Source organism: Peromyscus californicus, unplaced genomic scaffold (assembly GCF_007827085.1).
Source record: "Peromyscus californicus insignis strain IS unplaced genomic scaffold, ASM782708v3 Scaffold_4__1_contigs__length_199733344, whole genome shotgun sequence".
Classification (NCBI taxonomy): Eukaryota; Metazoa; Chordata; class Mammalia; order Rodentia; family Cricetidae; genus Peromyscus; species Peromyscus californicus.
The window spans coordinates 100,610,132-100,627,986 of NW_026294562.1; the positions used below are offsets into that span (position 1 = coordinate 100,610,132).

General features: G+C 47.9%; 1 protein-coding gene across 5 annotated transcripts in view; it reads right to left on the minus strand.

Annotated features, from left to right (window-relative positions):
• Nucleotides 1–17,855, minus strand: part of Numa1 (nuclear mitotic apparatus protein 1) — an 86,571-nt gene that overhangs the window by 11,018 nt on the left and 57,698 nt on the right. For 4 of the 5 annotated variants that reach the window (XM_052761049.1, XM_052761047.1, XM_052761048.1 and 1 more), the window contains exons 4-15: nucleotides 15,987–16,066; nucleotides 14,776–14,858; nucleotides 13,486–13,566; nucleotides 12,812–12,899; nucleotides 10,943–11,060; nucleotides 10,164–10,321; nucleotides 9,765–9,882; nucleotides 9,564–9,681; nucleotides 8,374–8,514; nucleotides 6,574–6,696; nucleotides 3,114–6,482; nucleotides 2,412–2,453 (exon numbers count right to left, since the gene is read on the minus strand). In XM_052761049.1, coding sequence (XP_052617009.1) covers nucleotides 2,412–2,453; nucleotides 3,114–6,482; nucleotides 6,574–6,696; nucleotides 8,374–8,514; nucleotides 9,564–9,681; nucleotides 9,765–9,882; nucleotides 10,164–10,321; nucleotides 10,943–11,060; nucleotides 12,812–12,899; nucleotides 13,486–13,566; nucleotides 14,776–14,858; nucleotides 15,987–16,066 — 4,519 coding nt within the window. The remainder of the gene's footprint in view (nucleotides 1–2,411; nucleotides 2,454–3,113; nucleotides 6,483–6,573; nucleotides 6,697–8,373; nucleotides 8,515–9,563; nucleotides 9,682–9,764; nucleotides 9,883–10,163; nucleotides 10,322–10,942; nucleotides 11,061–12,811; nucleotides 12,900–13,485; nucleotides 13,567–14,775; nucleotides 14,859–15,986; nucleotides 16,067–17,855) is intronic. The other variant, XM_052761051.1, reaches the window with a different exon arrangement.

Below are 17,855 nucleotides of genomic sequence, written 5' to 3' on the forward strand. Positions count from 1 at the left end.
AAACGAGGATTATAACTGATAGGAGTGTTTCTTTTCTACCTTGTTAAAACTGTGTTTGTGTACGTATAAACACATTTTAAACAGATGTCTTTTCTTTCCTTAGTTTATCATGGGATGTAGCATCAAATGAGATATCAGTGGTTATATTTAAGTTATGAGTCACTAAAAGAATGTCCCTCAAGGGACACTTTCATCTATTCTAAAATATATAATGTGTTTGCAGTTATATATGGGATAGTTATAGCCTGTGAGGCATAATTATGACTTATTTTCATTTGGAAATTAAGAATAGCATAAGGTGATATGATCATGGGTCAAGCTGACAAGAGGTGGACTTGTATGTAAATGGCTAATCTTGGTTTTCAACTTGACCACATCTGCAATCAAATAAAATCCAAGCAGCCAGGCATGTCTATGAGGGGTTTTTCTTGATTGGGGCATCTGAGATGGGAAAACCCACCCTAAATCTGGGCCAGACCTTCTGGTGGCATCCCACATAAAAGGAAAAAAAAAGAATGAAGCTCTTGCTCTTTGCCTGATTGCCCTCAATCCTGCTGGTAAGTTTATCTATCCTGCTGCCTGCTGCTGAGACATTTCTCTGTTGATAAAAGAACCTACTTCTTTGGGACTCCAATACAGACCAAAAAAGAGCTGAAACATCCAGCCTTGTGGACTCAACAACTACCACATTCTTTGCCCTTCCATCAGGAAACAGCCATTGTTGAACTAGCTAGACCACAGCCTGTAAGCTACTCTTTAATCTCCTTTTAATATATATTCATCCTATCAGTTTATTCCTCTAAAGATCCCTGACTAAAACACTGGATGTCTAGACTAACCAGGGGGTTTCCCCAGACCATTATCCTCAGGCCCTTTCTCCGACTTCTACATAGGTGGAAGCCTGCTGCCCAAAGGTTGTCAGGGCATGAGGTGGCCCCAAATAGATGTTGCCAGGGCCACCTGCCTAAACTCATTCCTAGTCTCCAACCACCAGAATCAAGAGCTGACTCTTCAGAGTCACCACCTCTCCATATCCCCACTACAGTTTTCCAAACCTAACCTAGAAAAGTTGGAGGCAAGAACAGAGCAGCTTACGGGGTTGGAGAGATGGCTAAGTAGTTATGAGCACTTCAGTTCTTGTGGAAGACCCAGGTTTGCTTCCCAGCTCCCACATGCCAGCTCATAATGGACTATTACTCCAGTTCCAGGAGATCTGACCCCCTCTTCTGGTCTCTGCAGGCACCAAGCATGCATATAACACACGCGTAGACACACACACACACACACTCATACACATAGGATAAAAATAAACAGAAAAAAACAACAACAAGACATTCTGGTGCTCTAACAAACACTGTCAAAGTACATTCATTCCTCCCTCCTCCCCAAAAACTGCCAAAGCAAAGCTCCCAGACCTGTTTCCAATCTCCAAGGGCTGTTAGAGACACGCTAGCAACATAATCGCTGTGGTTAGCATTGGGAGAATAGAATACTGAAAGACAAGAACAGGGGCAGCACACACACCCAAGCCCCTCCCCCAACTATCACAAAGGGGAACAGCAAAGGGGGTTAGGAGAAGAAGAGAGATCCTAACAGACACAAGCACCCCTGCTTCCTCCAGGCATTCTGGGAGCTTAGGCATGAACAGGCAGCAGAGGAAGAGGCAAAAGGCTCCATTGCAAACTGCTTGCTTTCCAATATGATTGTCCCATTTCCTTAGAACGTGACTGGATTTGGGAGTGGATGAAGTGTTCTCACTAAATATCAGCTCTGCAGCCTACTAACTAGGGAGGAGGGAGGAAGGTAGGCAGAGCACATGGCCCATCTAGGGAAGACCCCTTCTACTTCTCTCAATCTTAGTTTTCTGTTCCAGAAAGCTCTATTTGCATGAGACTCTGGGATAAGGCGCCAGAGAATGCTGAGTGAGTATCTGAGCTCATCATGTTCCTTATCCTCCAAGGGCTGCCTCATTTATCACCTTCATACCTTGGATAAATCCAGACTCTGTGGGAAAGAAGGACAATAACTAAACAAGGCCATATCAATCTGTTCTTCCTCTTGGATTACTATCCCTAACTCAAAACAGGACTTTGGAGGTTTCTGAGTCACAAGGACTGACTTTGTTACCAGTGCAGGTATGGGAAAGATGAAACTGTGCTCCCCCTTGTCTGTGATAGGTAAAGGAAAGCGCAGAAAGGAAGAGGCCGACCTGGGATGGGTAGGATGAGGCCCAAGAGAGGGCCTACAACACTGCACTCCTGGGCAGCCTGGGCCTGGATTCCAGGGCTCGACCCTGCCCTTTCACAAACAGTTCACAACAGGAGCTGGCGGAGCAAGCTGCAGCCGGGGTCATGCACCAAGACTGGTCACCGCTTAAGCAGCCAGCATCTATCGAGAACCCCAGGCATTACCTGCTTAGTCTGCTCTCTTTGAAATACCTCTAGTTGCTCCACCTGTGCATGGGGGAGAAGCAATGGAGACAGTGAGATGAGGCCGCTACCAGACTGACCTCAGTGGGCTCGGACACTTCTCCCAGAGACTACAGTATGGAGACAGAGACAGAGAAAGCCAGGTGGGGCCAAGTAACAGGACCTAGTATGCCTGTTCTCATAACACTTAGGAGGTGAAGGCTGGAAAATTAAGAGTTCCAGGTGATCTTTAACTATAGTGAATTCAAGGCTAACCTGAGTTACATTAGACCCTGTTTTAAAACATCAAACAAATAAAAGCCAGTTTGCCTGCTTCAACCTGACTCTTCAGAATCAGCTTTCAAGGAAAAGGAGGCCATAGATATTTTCTTTGTTGTTGTTGTTTTTTAATGGGGGGTGGGGGGGATGGTTGGGGAAGGGCTGTGGGAGTTCAAACAGGGTCTGACTATGCAACCCAAAGTGACCTCCTCCTGTCTCAGCCTCCCGAGAGCTGGGATTACAGGCATGCACCACTATAGGCTATCATTAACATTCTCTTTAGGACAAACTTTGAAGTCTATTAGTCACTTTCTTTTTATGCTACTCAGTGAATGAAGGCAGGCAGGCTACTGCAGTTTAGAGCTGGGGTAGGGAGGGAGGGAGGGCTACAGAATGTAGCAGACATAGATAGGATGGACACCTTACCTGGGCAATGAGTTTCTGCCGCTCTTCTTGGAACCTCTGCCTTTCCTCTAGGACCTTCACCTTGGCACCTTCGTACTTGGCAGTCATCACCTCCAGTTCCCGGGTAGTACTCTGTGCTTCTTGCCGCATTTCAGCCAGATGGGTCTCAGCATCAGTACGCACAGCTGCCAACTCCTGGACATACTTCTCCCGGGCTTGATCTAGCTCTACTTCCAGAAACTGCCGGCCAAGGTTGGCCCGCTCTCCCAGCCCCCGGTTCTCCTCTGCCAACAGGCCATGAGCCTTCTTCAGCATGCTCAGCTGTTCTGCATAGCTGGCCTTTTCTGCCCGAAGCTGCTGGGCTGCTCGCTCCTGCTCAACCACTTTCTGCCTCAAAGGCCCTAGCTCCCCAAGCTCCCGCTGTGCCCGCATTAGCTCTGCCCGAAGCCCACCAGCTGCCTGCTTGCTCTGCTCTATCTCCTCCCGGTGGCGCTTCTCAGCAGCGGCCTGCTCAGCTTGCAGCTGCTGACAAAGGTGCTTGGCAGGCAGCAGCTCGCTCACCAGGGCCTGTGTGCTGGTGTGCTCCAGCTGCAGGGCAGAGAGCGCTTGCTCCTTTTGGAAGAACTTCTCCTGCCAGGCCTTCAACTCCTGGCCCAGTTCCTCAGCTCGCTCTGCCTGTGAGGTCAGCTCCTGTCGCAAGTTCTCCGAGATTGCGCGCTGTTTCTCGACCTCCTCCCGGAGGCTCTGGACCTCCTCTCGCAGAGCTGAGCTGCGTTCCGCGGCTCTGGCACTGCTGCTGGCTGTTTCTACCTGCAGCAGGCGCAGCCTCTCTTCCAGCTTCTGGCTCTTCTCTGATTCAGCTACAACCAGGCGCTTCAATTCTTTGCTCTCCCCCTCCTTCTCTAGGACTTGGCGGTTCAGGATGGACACCTCCTCTTCCAGGCTGCTGATAAGACTGCTTTTTCTCTCAGCCTCCTGCTGGCCACGGGCTACCTGGGCCTTCCACTCTTCCTCAGCTTTGCTATGGTCCTGGGCTTTGGCACGGAGGGCTGTCAACTCTCTCTGAGCTGAGGCGGAGGCGGCTCGACTGTGCCCTAGCTCCCGAGCCTTCTCCTCTAACTGGCCCTGCAGTGTCTCCAGGGCTTTGTCCCGCTCAGCCCGGGAAGCACGCTCCGACTCCAGGCTGTGTGTCAGGTCTTCGACCTGCTGCTGCTGCTGCTGCCACCGCTGTTCTAGCTTGCTGACCTCTGCCCGAAGAGCCTCCAGCTCAGGGCCTGGTTCCTCTGTCTTTTTAGCTGTCTCCAACTGGGCTCCTGGGCCAGAAGTACCTTCTGCACCAGTACCTCCTGCAGGGTGCTCTTTTTCTTTCTTGACTAACTGTGTTTTCAGCTGTTCCAAAGTCTGCTGAAGCTCCTTCAGCTCTGTTCTTTGAGCTGCCTCTTGCTCACGAAGTTTGGCAAGCTCCTGGTCTTTGCCTTCCTTTTCCGTCAGGGCATGAGCCAGTGCCTCTTGCAGGGCAGCAAACTCTACACGCTGCTCGTTGAGGGTATTCTGCAGCCGCATCTCAAGCTCTGCCTTGGCTGCCTTCTCCTGAGCCAGGTCAGCTTGGGCCTGGCCCCGCTCCTGGGTCAGTTGCGCTACCTCCCTCTCCTGCTGCCCACGTTCTTCTTGCTGCTGCCCCTGGCTCTTCATCAGTGCTGTCCTCAGCCTACCAAGGTCACTGCCCATTTGCTCAGCTTCCCGCTCCATAGCCTTCAGTGCTGCTTGTGTGCTGGAAAACGGCCATCCCCGCTGTTCTTCCTGCCTGTCGGACTCTCTGTTTCCAGCCCCTGGGGGCTCTTTGAGTAACTCAAGTGAGGCCATTTCCTGCTGCTCACCTGCTTTGAGCACCAAGGTCTTCAGGCAGGCCACCTCCTTGTTAGTGGCAGCCATCTTCTCCTGTAGAGTTGAGAGACCATCTGCCAGCTTCTGGGCCCTGGCTCCTTTCTCCTGAACCTGCTGAAGGGCTCTGGCTAAGCTGGCATGAAGCTGGGCTAGCTGACTCTGCTGCTGGCCTATCTGGCCCTCACTGTGGACCTCTCCTGCCTCCTCCTGGGCCTCTTGGTCAGCCTTCTCACAGTCCCCCTTCAAAGCCATCAGCTGTTCCTGGAACAGGGCACTGTATCTCGCCTCCTCTTGCTGTCGAGCTTCAAACCGCTTCTGCCAGCTCTCAGCCTCCCTGACGAGCTGCTCAGTCTCACTCTGGGCTCTCTGCTGGGAGGCCGTGGCCTCTGCCAGCTCACGGCGCAAGGCTTCAGTCTCAGCCTGATGAGTCTCTTCAAGCTGCTGTAACTGGGCCTCCAGCCCCTTTCTTCCAGCCTTCTCTTGTTCTAACTCCTTCTGTTCCTGCTCACGCTGCTCCATCAGGCTTCGGGACTCTGTCTCCATCTCAGCAACACGGCGCTGCTGCTCCTGCAGGGCATCTGCAGCCCTGCGCTTCTCCTCTTCAAGGCTGCCTTTGGTAATCTTCAAAGTCTCCTCAAGGGCCTGGAGCTGCTCCTGGAGCTGGACCTTCTCCTGGATCACTTTTTCTCTCTCAGTTGTTTTTTGCTGCTCAGCCTTCAGCTGGGCCTCTAGCTCTGTCACATGAGCTTGGGCCTGACGTTGTTCCTGGTGGGCAGCTTCAATGCTGGCATGGAGTTCTCCTACCTTTTGGCTCAGCTCTGCCTTTTCCCGCTGGACCTGTGTGACCGAGGTCTGTGCACTATCCCTAGCTTCATTGGCAGCCTCAAGTTGCTGCTGCAGACTCTCTAGCTTGGCAGCCTTCTCCTTCTCCAATGTTTCCAGCTGCTGGCGAGCAGTATCCCGTTCCCTTAGAGAGGCCTCTCGAGCCTCGGCAGCAGTGGCCAGTTGCTGGGCGTGATCCTGCCTGGCTGCCTCCTGTTCCTTGGCTGCCTCTTCCAATTGCTGTTCCTTCAGCTTCAGGCTGCTGCTCAGCTGCTCCACCTGCTGGCGGAGGCCCTGGGCGGCCTGTTCTTGTTCTTGCAAGGTCTGGACCATCTGAGCCTGTTCCTTTTGGGCCTGTTCTTTCAGACTGGCCAGTTCTTGATCCTTCTGCTGCTGCAGGGTGGTATTGAGTGCTGTCAGAGAGGCCACCTGGGCAGTCAGCTGAGCCCCCTGAACCTGGGAGGCCTGCTCCAGCTCCTCCTTGGCCTGGGTGAGGTTGGAAATGGAGCTCTGCAGGTCAGCAATCAAGGTGGCCAGCTGCTGCTTTTCTTCTTCAAAGTGGCCCCGCTCAGCCAGCTGCTGGGCTTCCTGTTGGCCCCGTTCACTCACCAGTGTCTCTACTCGGGCTTGGAGCTGGGTGTTGTCTGCAGCAAGTTTGGCTGCCTCTTGCTTCAGGGTTTCCAGCTGTTGGGATAAAGAGACAAATGGGGATCAATGGAACACCAAGAACCAACTCCATCAAATTGCCTTACTGGCTGCTTCTGTCTATTCCTACCTGCAAGGCATCACCCAGCACCTCACCCTTCTCCTTGGCTGGGCTCTCCCACAGTTGAGTTGCTCGTTCTTCCAGCTGGGAAAGCTTTCCCTGAAGGATTTCATTCTTCTCTTCAAGACATTTCTTGGAGTAAACAAGAGACTCATGTAAACAGAGAAGTGGAACAGTCAGTCACCTGATTACCACACAGGCCCTCACCTCGCACTCAGCAAGAAAGTGTGAGACTTGATCATCTTGTTACCTAGATCTCTCTTTGCCCTGACTCAGAAGAAAACCTCTCAGAAACCATACGTCTGAGGTGGAAATGATGGCTCCCCAAAACTCAAGAGACTGAGACACGAGGATCAAGAGTTGAAAGACCAACCTGGGCTCCAAGACCCTGTCTCAAAACATCATCAACAAAAAAAGAAACCTGGGCTGGGGAGATGGCTCAGAGGTTAAGAGCACCGACTGCTCTTCCAGAGGTCCTGAGTTCAATTCCCAGCAACCACATGGTGGCTCACAACCATCTGCAATGAGATCTGGTGCCCTCTTCTGGCCTGCAGACATACATGCAGGCAGAACGCTGTATACATAATAAATAAATAAATCTTTAAAAAAAAAAAAGAAAGAAAGAAAGAAAGAAACCTTGGGTCTGGACTTCCTGAGAACCTGACTTTCTGCTCTCAATTCCGTGGATGAATTAAGTCAAAATGTGCAAAACTTACTTTCAATCTCCTTGCCACGTAGCCTTCCTCAGACAAACCTTGACTCACATACTACCCAAATGCTTAAAAAATGGCCCAGGCATCTACACCAGCTGAGCCTCATCTGACCCAGCCACACATCTACTTCCCCTCAATTGTGGGTACATAGCAACATGATGGATATCTCTCTCTGAACTGCTAATCCACCCACAAGTCTGGGAGGGAGCTATTACTGTTTCTTTCACAAAGGAAGCTCCTGCTTCACAGATTCTAAGAGCTATGCCCAAGAGCTACATAGTTAGCTAGTGGCAGAGCAGGGCTCTTAATGACAGCAACCATATCGCAGATTGAGCATCCCTAATCTGAAATCTGGAATGCAACATGATCCCAAATTCAAAACTTTCTGAGCTCCAACAAGATGCTAAAAAAAAAAGCCAGGAACTGTTGGCACACATCTTTAGTCCTAGTACTCGGGGGTAGAGGCAGGCCTGGTCTACAGAGCAAGTTCCAGGATAGGCTTCAAAAGCTACACAGAGAAATCTTGTCTCGAAAAATAAAAAATAATAATAATAATAAAAGATGCTGAAAAAAAAGCTCTGGATTTTGAACAAAGCACTGTGGCAGAAGCTTGTAACTCTGGCACACAGGATACAAAGACTGGAGGACAGTCCAAAGTCAGCTCGGGCTACAGAGCTAGGCTGCTTAAAAAAAAAAAAAAATCCTATTTTAGAGTGATTTAGATTTTGGATTAAGGGGCGAGCAACTTATAAAGTCTATGCAAATATTCCAAAACGAGAAGACCTACCTCTGAAACACTTATGATATCAAGCATTTCAGCAAAGAATACCCAACATGAATTCACAACAAATTCACTAAGAGCTTATGAGTCACCCTTTAATCTCACAATAGTTATTACCAGGGCATCATTCCCCTTAGAGACTGATTAATTTTTCCAGGCCCCACACTTTGCACATCACAGAGTTCACAGGTATACTGCACTCAGCCTATTACAACAAATTACAAAACGCTGGCAAGGCAACTCATCACTCCAGGACTCTGCAAAGTGATGGACTATATGTATACAGTTGTGGCCAGCTCCCCAGCCAAGGGTTACCTTATCCTGGAGGGCTGTGCTGAGCTCCTTTTCCAGATGAGCCTGCTTCTCTGCCCACTCCTGAGAAGCCTTGTTGTGCTCCTCTATCAGGTCGTTGAATGCACCCTGCAGTTGCTGCAAGTGGCTGGAAAACTCGCGCACCTGAGACATGAGCAGGATGAAAGCTGGCACCCCTCTCCAACTACTGCTTCAAGCCCAGACCCTGGGGCCTCCAAAGATCCTTCCCCACCTTCAATCCAGTCACAGCCAATTAGATCTCCCATTCAGAACCATAAATCAACATTTAGGGCTGCTTGAGCACCCTTGCAGGAGCCAATAATAAGGAAAGAAACTAAGCATGCAGGTAGGTCTAGGGAAGGACTAAATCCTAAGCCAGGTTCTGGGCAGTCTTCTCAACATTCTTGGGGAAACTTCTGACCACCTCAGTGTTGTAGAATATTATTTTAAGGTGTGTTACATTTGTTTATGTTGTGGAACATTTGTTTAATGATGCAAATTTTTATTTTGCTGCATTTTTTTTAATGTTGCATTTGTTTAACTCTGTGAAGCTGTTATTTTGCTTGTGTAAAACACCTGATGGTCTAATAAAGAGCTGAACGGCCAATAATGAGGCAGAAGAAAGGATAGGCAGGCTGGAAGGCAGAGAGGATAAAAAGGAGAAATCTGGGAGAAAAGGAAGAAAGATCAAGGAATGAGAGAGGAAGGAGGAGGACTTCAGGGACCAGCCCACCCAGCTACACATTCAGATACAGAGAAAGAAGGAAAGAAAAGGAAAAAGCCCAGAGCAAAAGGTAGATGGGATAATTTAAAGTTAAGAAAAGCTGGTAAAAAACAAGCCAACCTCAGGCCGGGTATTTATAATTAAGAATAAGCCTCCATGTGTGATTTATTTGGGACCTGGGTGGCGGGCCCCTCAAAGAGTAAAGAGTAAAAAACAACTAACAGGCGGTGGTGGTGCACACCTTTAATCCCAGCACTTGGGAGGCAGAGGCAGGCGGATCTCTGTGAGTTCGAGGCCAGCCTGGGTTACCAAGTGAGTTCCAGGAAAGGCGCAAAGCTACACAGAGAAACCCTGTCTCGAAAAACCAAAAAAAAAAAAAAAGAAAGAAAGAAAGAAAGAAAAAGAAAAAAAAAACAACCAACACCACCTTAGCCCTAAGGGGACTCTATGCACAGCCGGCCTTACTCACCTTAAAGGAAAGATCCCCATTCTCCTCAGAAAGTTGGCTAATCTTTCGATCCATCTGGTTCTTCTCTGTCTTCAGGTTCTGACACCGCTTCAGAGTCTCATGCAGCCGCACGGTAAGGCTGCCAGAAGACGAGCAGTCAGAATGCTGGGGCCCCTAACTGGGCAGCAGGGACTGGATGTTGGGAGGGCAGAAGAATCATACCTCTCATTCTTGCCACGGAGCTCCTCAAGCTCTCCGGATTCTTGAGAGCTGGCTGCCTGCTTCTCGTTCAGCAAAGCCAGGTGGTCAATGCGCTGCTGCATCATGGCTATCTGTGCATCTGCCCAGGGCAGGAGAGGAGACGAGAGTCAGCAAAGAACCAGGGGACAGGAAAAGAGCAAAGGAGGCACACAGTATCCATTCCACAGAAAAGGGACATGGTACAGGAACAGAACCCAGTGTCCAGCAGGCCAGCCTGACACCTGTGCCAGGACTGAGCCTGAAAGCCCCACTGTCAGCAGAAGCGACAAGATGGTAGGCAAAGCTGTCACCAGGGCTTCCCTGGATGCAAATCCCAATGCCCCCCATTACCAGTCCCCACATATTCTGTCAGGAACCTACCCTTCTCAGTGAGGAGCTTGAGGCTCTCAGATAGCTCCAACTCCAGCTCGTCCCTGTTGTTCCTCTCATCTGCCAGCTGTTTCTTCAACCGTCTCATCTGGAACTGTGGGGTCTGCAGGATGTCACCCATAGGGGAGGATGGAGAACCTGCGAGGAAGCTAAGGAAAGAGGCGGCAAAGATAACAGGCTAAGAGCCTAAGGTCTGAAGTTACCAGCAGCAACCAGGGATGGGACAGCACCAGTGACCATATTCAACACTAGTTTGGGAGCCCAATGTGCCTGGGTTCTATCTGCCAAGCTACCTCATGTCTCAAGTCATGACCCAGAGAAACTTTTCTTCTCCCTCCTCCATGTCTTAATTTCTTGGCTGAAGAATTGGAAACATGTATTTTTGAAGGAAGAAGGGATTTCCATAAACAGAAAACTGCTTTTTATTTTATTTATTAATTTGTTTTGGTTTTTCAAGACAAGGTTTCTCTGTGCTAACAGCCACCATGGCTGTCCTGGAACTTGATTTGTAAACCAAGCTGGCCTCAAACTCACAGAGATCCACCTGCCTCTGCCTCCCGAGTGCTGGGATTAAAGGCGTGCGCCACCACCACCATCCGTCAGGAAACTGCTTTTGAGGGAGGACAAATTCCTGACAGAACCCAAATAAACAGCACCCTCAAAGTACTTTCTAATGGTATAAAGGGATGGCAAACAGCTTAGCCTCCAGTATCCAAGGACTGACTAAATGGGCATGGAGACACCATGCCAGGGAGAGGCCCAGGACATACTTGTTCTCACTGGAAGATGAAGCAATCCTCTGTATTTCTAAGAAGCGAATCTTCCTCTTGGCCTGGTGGCTGGGTGGAGAAAGCTCTTCAGAGACAGTACTGGAATAGGTGTAAGGAACTAGGGATAAGAAGCAGACAAACAAACCAACAACAGTTAGTAGGGGGTGAACAGATTTTCACTTTCATGTAACAGGTGTGAATCTGTAGACATATATAAACTGAAGAGGCAATTACGAGAAAGAACCTGACCCGCAAGGTCAAGGTCTTTAAAACCAAGTGTCTGGCTTCCGCTTTCTCAGAACAAAGTACTCAAAAGAGCATGATGGAGTGAGGAAATTTGCTGTGGGATGGTCTGTATGTCAAATCTGTTGCTCTGATGGGTCAATAAATAAAACACTGATTGGCCAGTGGCCAGGCAGGAAGTATAGGCAGGACTAACAGAGAGGAGAATTGAGAGAACAGGAAGGTGGGAGGAGACACTGCCAGCTGCCACCATGACAAGCAGCATGTGAAGACGCCGGTAAGCCACGAGCCACATGGCAAGGTATAGATTTATAGAAATGGACTAATTTAAGATATAAGAACAGTTAGCAAGAAGCCTGCCACGGCCATACAGTTTGTAAGCAATATAAGTCTCTGTGTTTACTTGGTTGAGTCTGAGCAGCTGTGGGACTGGCGGGTGTCAGAGATTTGTCCTGACTGTGGGCCAGGAAGGAAAACTCTAGCTACAGAAATTCCTCTCATCCTCAGAAACTGGAACAAGTCCTAATGTCAGGATTGCAGAGGCATCCTGAGAGCTCACCACCAAATCTGCCCACAGGCCTCTACAGCTTGTACTGATGTCACCAGCTCTGGGAACACCTCCACACCTAGCTTTTACATCACCAAGGTGTAGAACACTCTCCTCCCTTGGTTCCAATGAGCACTTTCTCAGGACTTCACTACCTCTAATCACCCTACTTCTCCCTCTTCCCAGAGATGTGATAGAGCCTCTTTGCTCTGTCCACCTGCAGCTTCAATGGCCCACAAGTTGAACCTGCAAACCTGCATCTGGCCCAGAGAGCTTTCTTACATTTCTAGACTCTCATTCTCAACATCTTGCCTTCATGAATCTGAACATGAAGAATCCCACCCAAGTTTTACAGTCAGAAAAGAACTTGCCTAGAACTATGGCACAGAGTCCTAATAGCAGGAGCTGACCTCTTCATGAGACATGAAGAACTCTCATTTTGTGAGATACTTGGCATATCTACACTTGGTCCCCTTATCAGGCTTACAAGTTTTTATGTACCTGCCTCCCACCTAGAGCATGAAGGGAAATGTTTTACAAGGTTTCCAAAAGATGTTTATCTCTAACTTCTAAGCCTAGCATTTAAAAGACAAAAACCACGGAGATGGAGATCTGGCTTAGCAGTTCCAGAGGACTCAAGTTCAATTCCCATCATCCATATGACAGCTTAAAACTCTTAAGTTGTTAGCTCAGTTCCAGGGGATCCAATACCCTTTTCTGGCCTATATGAGCACCAGGCACATACAGACATACATGCAGGCAAAACACCCATACATATAAAGATAAAAATAAAGTAAAATAAAAATAAAACAAATAAAAAGCAAAACAAAATAATGTGAGAAGTAGGAGTCCAGATCACCCTAATGCAGATGAGATCACTTACAAGAATCCTGCTCAACTGTCAGGCAGTAGGGAGCCACTCCAGATGATCTGAGGTGTTAGCAACATGGCTCAGAAATCACCTTCCATCACACATGACTCCTTAATACCAACTCTGTGCCATGTATTGGGTCAGAGGATCCCAGCAGTCCTCTGCTCAGAGAGAGAGAGAGTGGATCCTCACAAGTGGTCCTACTCACCTTTCTCCAAGAAATTCTCTAGGTCCTCAGTAAGGTTTAATGAATCCTCATGATCCAGCATGAACTTCAGGATGACAGCTAACTCAGCCTGGGCCACAGGAAGAGAAAACAAGCATCACTGTGGTGTTGTGGACACCAAAGAAAGGAGGGCTCAGGACTTACTCCAGCAGTGCTAATCCCCCAGGGCTTGGTGGATCTTTCTTTTCCCCGTAAAGCTGAATCTACATCGCCTGCCCCACAACACACTGGCTCTACTTCTTCTTTCCCTACCAGGGAGCTTTTATATGTAACTTATTGACTTCTTGCAAATAACCCCTACCAGAGTGGGATGGCAAGTACAGCCATGAGGACACACACAGGAAAAGGAAATAACTTCTACATATTCTAGAAATAAACAGGACAATTAAAAACATGCACATAAAAAAGGCCTCAAAAGTTAACCCCTTAAGAAGTTTACAGTTATGTCTAGGGATGAGCTTACTGACAATATAATTTCCTTCTTTGGACTTCAACATTTTCTGCTTCTTGTTTTTTTTTTTTTTTTTACAATGAATGGCTATCATCATGACACACATTAACTTTTTAGAGAATAATAACTTTTATTTAAAGAGAAATGACTGGGCAAGGGAAGTCCAGGCTGGGCTGGCAAGTGGGATGAAGGCACAAGAGCCTACCTGAATCCTATATTCAAACTGTTCCCAGTCCCGGGGATTTCTGGAGCTCATGGTGGAGTGATATAAAAACAGCATTACCATCTAGAAGACGAACAAAGAAGTGGCAGTCACTGAGTGAGATACATCTCTTCCTGGTGCTCCCACTCAAGAGCCATTTTGAAGATTCTGAGCTATTCTCTTTCAGAATTTCTATAATTAGCAGTCCCAAATCACCATCCTTAATAGTCCCAGGAGGAAAGATGGCTCAATGGTTAAGAGCACTGGCTCTTTTAGAGGACCAAGGTTCAATTCCCAACAACCACATGGCAGCTTAAAACTGTAATGCCAGGCAGTGGTGGCGCACGCCTTTAATCCCAGCACTCGGGAGGCAGAGCCAGGCGGATCTCTGTGAGTTCGAGGCCAGCCTGGTCTCCAAAGCGAGTTCCAGGAAAGGCGCAAAGCTACACAGAGAAACCCTGTCTCGAAAAACAAAAACAAAAACAAAAACAAACAAACAAAAAAAAACTGTCTGTAACTCCAGTTCCAGGTGATATGATACCCTCACACAGACATACATGCAGGCAAAACACAAATGAGCATAAAAATAAATCTTAAAAAAAAAGTTCCAGGAGACATCTTTTTCATAAATAAATCCAAGGGCTTGCCAGGAGGTGGTGGTGCACACCTTTAATCCCAGCACTCAGGAGGCAGAGGCAGGCAGGCAGATCTCTTGAGTTTGAGGCCAGCCTGGGCTACAAGTGAGTTCTAGGACAGCCAGGGCTACACAGAGAATCTCTGTCTCAAAAAACTAAAAATACTACTACTACTACTACTACTACTACTACTAATAATAATAATAATAATAATAATAATAATAAATAAATCCAAGGGCTTGATGCTCAGGGTGCAAAAAGACAGGTGTCAGGACTTCTACACAGCTGAATTCCTGGACTTGTGGAATCAGGGGCATAAAACTTAAGACACCACCCTCTATAGACCAACACCCAGCAGAGGAAATGAAGTCAACTGAGCTTGAAAGAAAAATATGACGAACACTGAATGAGAGCTGGTTCCTGCAAATCTCTATCACAGGCCTCAGTGTTGGTCAAGTAAACTTCTTTGTCAAAAGATCATGGGCTCCCAGAATCCTTGGACAAAAATGGCCTCTGGCTTAGCCAACTGGCTGGGCTAACTGGCCGGCCTTGCCTCCAGGTCTGATGAGTTCCAAAACAGCACCCTTCATTCAGGTTCAGAAAAAGCCTTGCAGATGTCTCAGATCCCTGCCACCCAAGTCTGATATCCCACAGGTACCTTGGCCAGTTCCATCTCAGACCCCTCCATCACTTTCTGCACAGACACCAGGCATTGTGTAGACAAGGGATGTTTCCAATTTTCTGCAATGACAAACATGCAGCAAACACTGAACTCTCAAAATTCAACTTCAGAAGCAGAAGTACAGCCTCCGAGGAGACTCCAAGACACAGGGCCTTATTCCTGACGTCCTCTCTCACCTACCTTGTATTTCCACCTGAAGTCAGTCCTACCGCGGGGCAGCCCGAGGGCTCCATGGACAGTATTAGAAGACAGTGCCAGGACATTAGCAATAGCTCTGGGTCAAGACCCTACACTCACCTGCCAGCTCATCATCTCCCCTACTTAGCACCACAGAAGGAGCCAGAGATAGGAGATCATCCTAGAGTCCTTTCCAACTAAGGCGGCAGAGGACGTCTACAGCTGAGTCCAATTAGAGCAACAGAGGACACCAGACCCATATTCTGCCAGAGCATTTCATAGTAACAGCCTGGAGGGACAAAATTTCACCTGCCCTATAATTCTCTTGAGGGAGAAATGGCAGGCAGCTCCCAATGTTAAATGTCAGACTCTGTGGTACAAGGATAACCGGGGAGGGGAGCTGACATGCTCTATGCCCCAAGTTTCACAAACATTCTTTCTTTTCCCCCTAGCTCTGTAGACCTCAAACTCAGAGATCCGCCTGCCTCTGCCTTCCAAATGCTGGGATTAAAGGTGTGTGCTACCACCGCACAGCTTCACAAACATTCTTATTTAATCTTCCCCCAACCTGATAAGCAATAATTATCTCCATACCACACACATAGAACCTATGTCTAAAAAACGGTACCGTGCCCTTTACCTACTACCTAAGCGATTACCTAATTATTTTTCTTGCAAGGGAAAGTTTTCTTACAAGGGGAATGTGAACCTTTTTCTCTCCTGTTTCTTCAAAATAGGGAGACCAACAGGTGAACACAAGTGAACACAAGGGATGTCAACCCTATGATCTACTGGACCTGACATGGACTCTGGGACTGAAGGGACATTTTTCTTAACATAAGCTGGTGGCGGAGACATCTCAAGATCCAGGGAGCAGGACACAGCTGTGTTTGTCTTTTTGCTAGAGTAGAGGATCCTGAACCTTTTTCTGCCAGACAGCCAGGACTAAGTCTTCTGGTTCCCAAGTCCTAGGAGCTGGAGCTGCCCAACTAGTGAAGAAAGACACTTACTCTGTAGGAAACTGCAAACAAAGTCTAGTCTTTCTGGCACCGGCTGCTGAAGAACTTGTTGCCCCTCTTCAGTGTTGTGGCTGAAATAAAACAAACAAAAATGAGCAAGCATTAGGATAGGAGTAGTTAGCCATCTTTGCCTCACTGCTTACCTACAACTGTCCCTCTTCCCTTCAGACCCAGTCCGTCCCAGGCCTGGGAAAGTGCCAGACCTGATCCTGGAGGCAGTGAGAAGATACAAGAACACTACTTTATTCTGATGAAATGTGTGGTGGGTGAGGAGACCTGAAGCATGGGGTCCCTTCCATAAAACATGGCACTCTGCTAACACATTTGCAGTAAGAAGAATGCTCTGTGGGAAGGAGCTGGGAGGAAGCGGCACAGATGAATGGGAAGCCATGTTAAACAGCCTGGAGTGGCTCAACAGTGACATGTCAGGAAACCTAGGAAACATGGCTAACGGAGAATGGGAGAGGTCCACAGGAAGAGAAAGCAGGGCCAACGTAAGTAAAAATGGGTGAACACAAGGCTCTGAGGGAACAGGAGAAAGTTCCCACACTCCACATTGGGCAGAGGAAGAAACGGCTGCAAATTTTAAGAAGAGGTACCAAGGAGTAATTGTTTTGATGAACACCCTTGCTTCCACACGACTGTCTAACAGCCTGTAACACACAGGAGGAGGAAACAAGGGAGAGAGGAAGGCATACAGCCAGGCATGGCCACTTTCTCTACAGCTTCGTTTTCTGAGGTGACTCTGCTTCTCCACCTTATGTTAGAAAGCTCATTTATCTCTACGTGTAGCTGGAAATACTAATGGTCAAAGATATCCAGACTCCTCAAGACCTAAATCCTCATACCTCAGCCAACTTTCTGGAGAGCAGGGCTGGCCCTAGAACCACCCAGTGCTAGAGACATCCTTGTAAAGCATAAGGTACACCTATACCATATTAAGTTACCTCACCCTTTCCTGGGCAAAGAGTGACAGACTTCTTCCAGGTGAGGACCCTCCCCATTCCCATTCAAGAGGCACTGGGGCCTGCTAGCAGTTAAGTGACTCCTACAGTCTTGAGAAGTGCTAATCTCACTGACTCCTAAAAAAGTCATCTTCCCTACCTACCCACACTTGGAAATTCGGTAACCCTCTGCATCAGTGGAGAAGAGTACTGTATTTACCTAAAGTAAGAGGCTTCTCTAATCAAATGTTTGCAAAAATACTTGTTTAAACCAAAGTGAAGTTCACACCTAAAATAATCTCAGCATTTGAGGTAGAGAGAGAAGGATTAGGAATTCAAGGCCAACCTTATCTTTAAAATATATGTATATAGAGAGATACAGATGCTTTCTGTTTTCCTCCTTGTTTTATTTTTTTGAAACAGATCTTACTGTGTTTCTCAGGCCTGTCTTGAACTCATGGGCTCAGATAATCCTCTTCCCTCAGAGTCTCAAATACTTGGAGACTACATACCTACACCATCATGCAGCTTCAACATTTTCTAAAGAACGGTGTGTAACACATTACCTACTAGACCTATTTACCACAAAACTGTTTTCATACTGCCCCTAGCACAAGTAAAGCAGCATGGAGCATACCAGTCCTAGAGCAGTGGTTCTCACCATCCTAAAGTTGAGACCTTTAATACAAGCCCTCATGCCGTGGTGACCCCAACCATAAAATTATTGTTTTTGCTACTTCACAACTGTAACTACTACTGTTATGAATTGTAATGTAAATATCTGATAGCAGGATATCTGATATTTCGACCTCTATGAAAGGGTTGTCCAACCCACCCAGGGGTCTCAACCCACAGGTTGAGAACCACTGTACTAGATCAATGCAGCCCATTCTAGACTGCTCAAGTCTCAAACTAT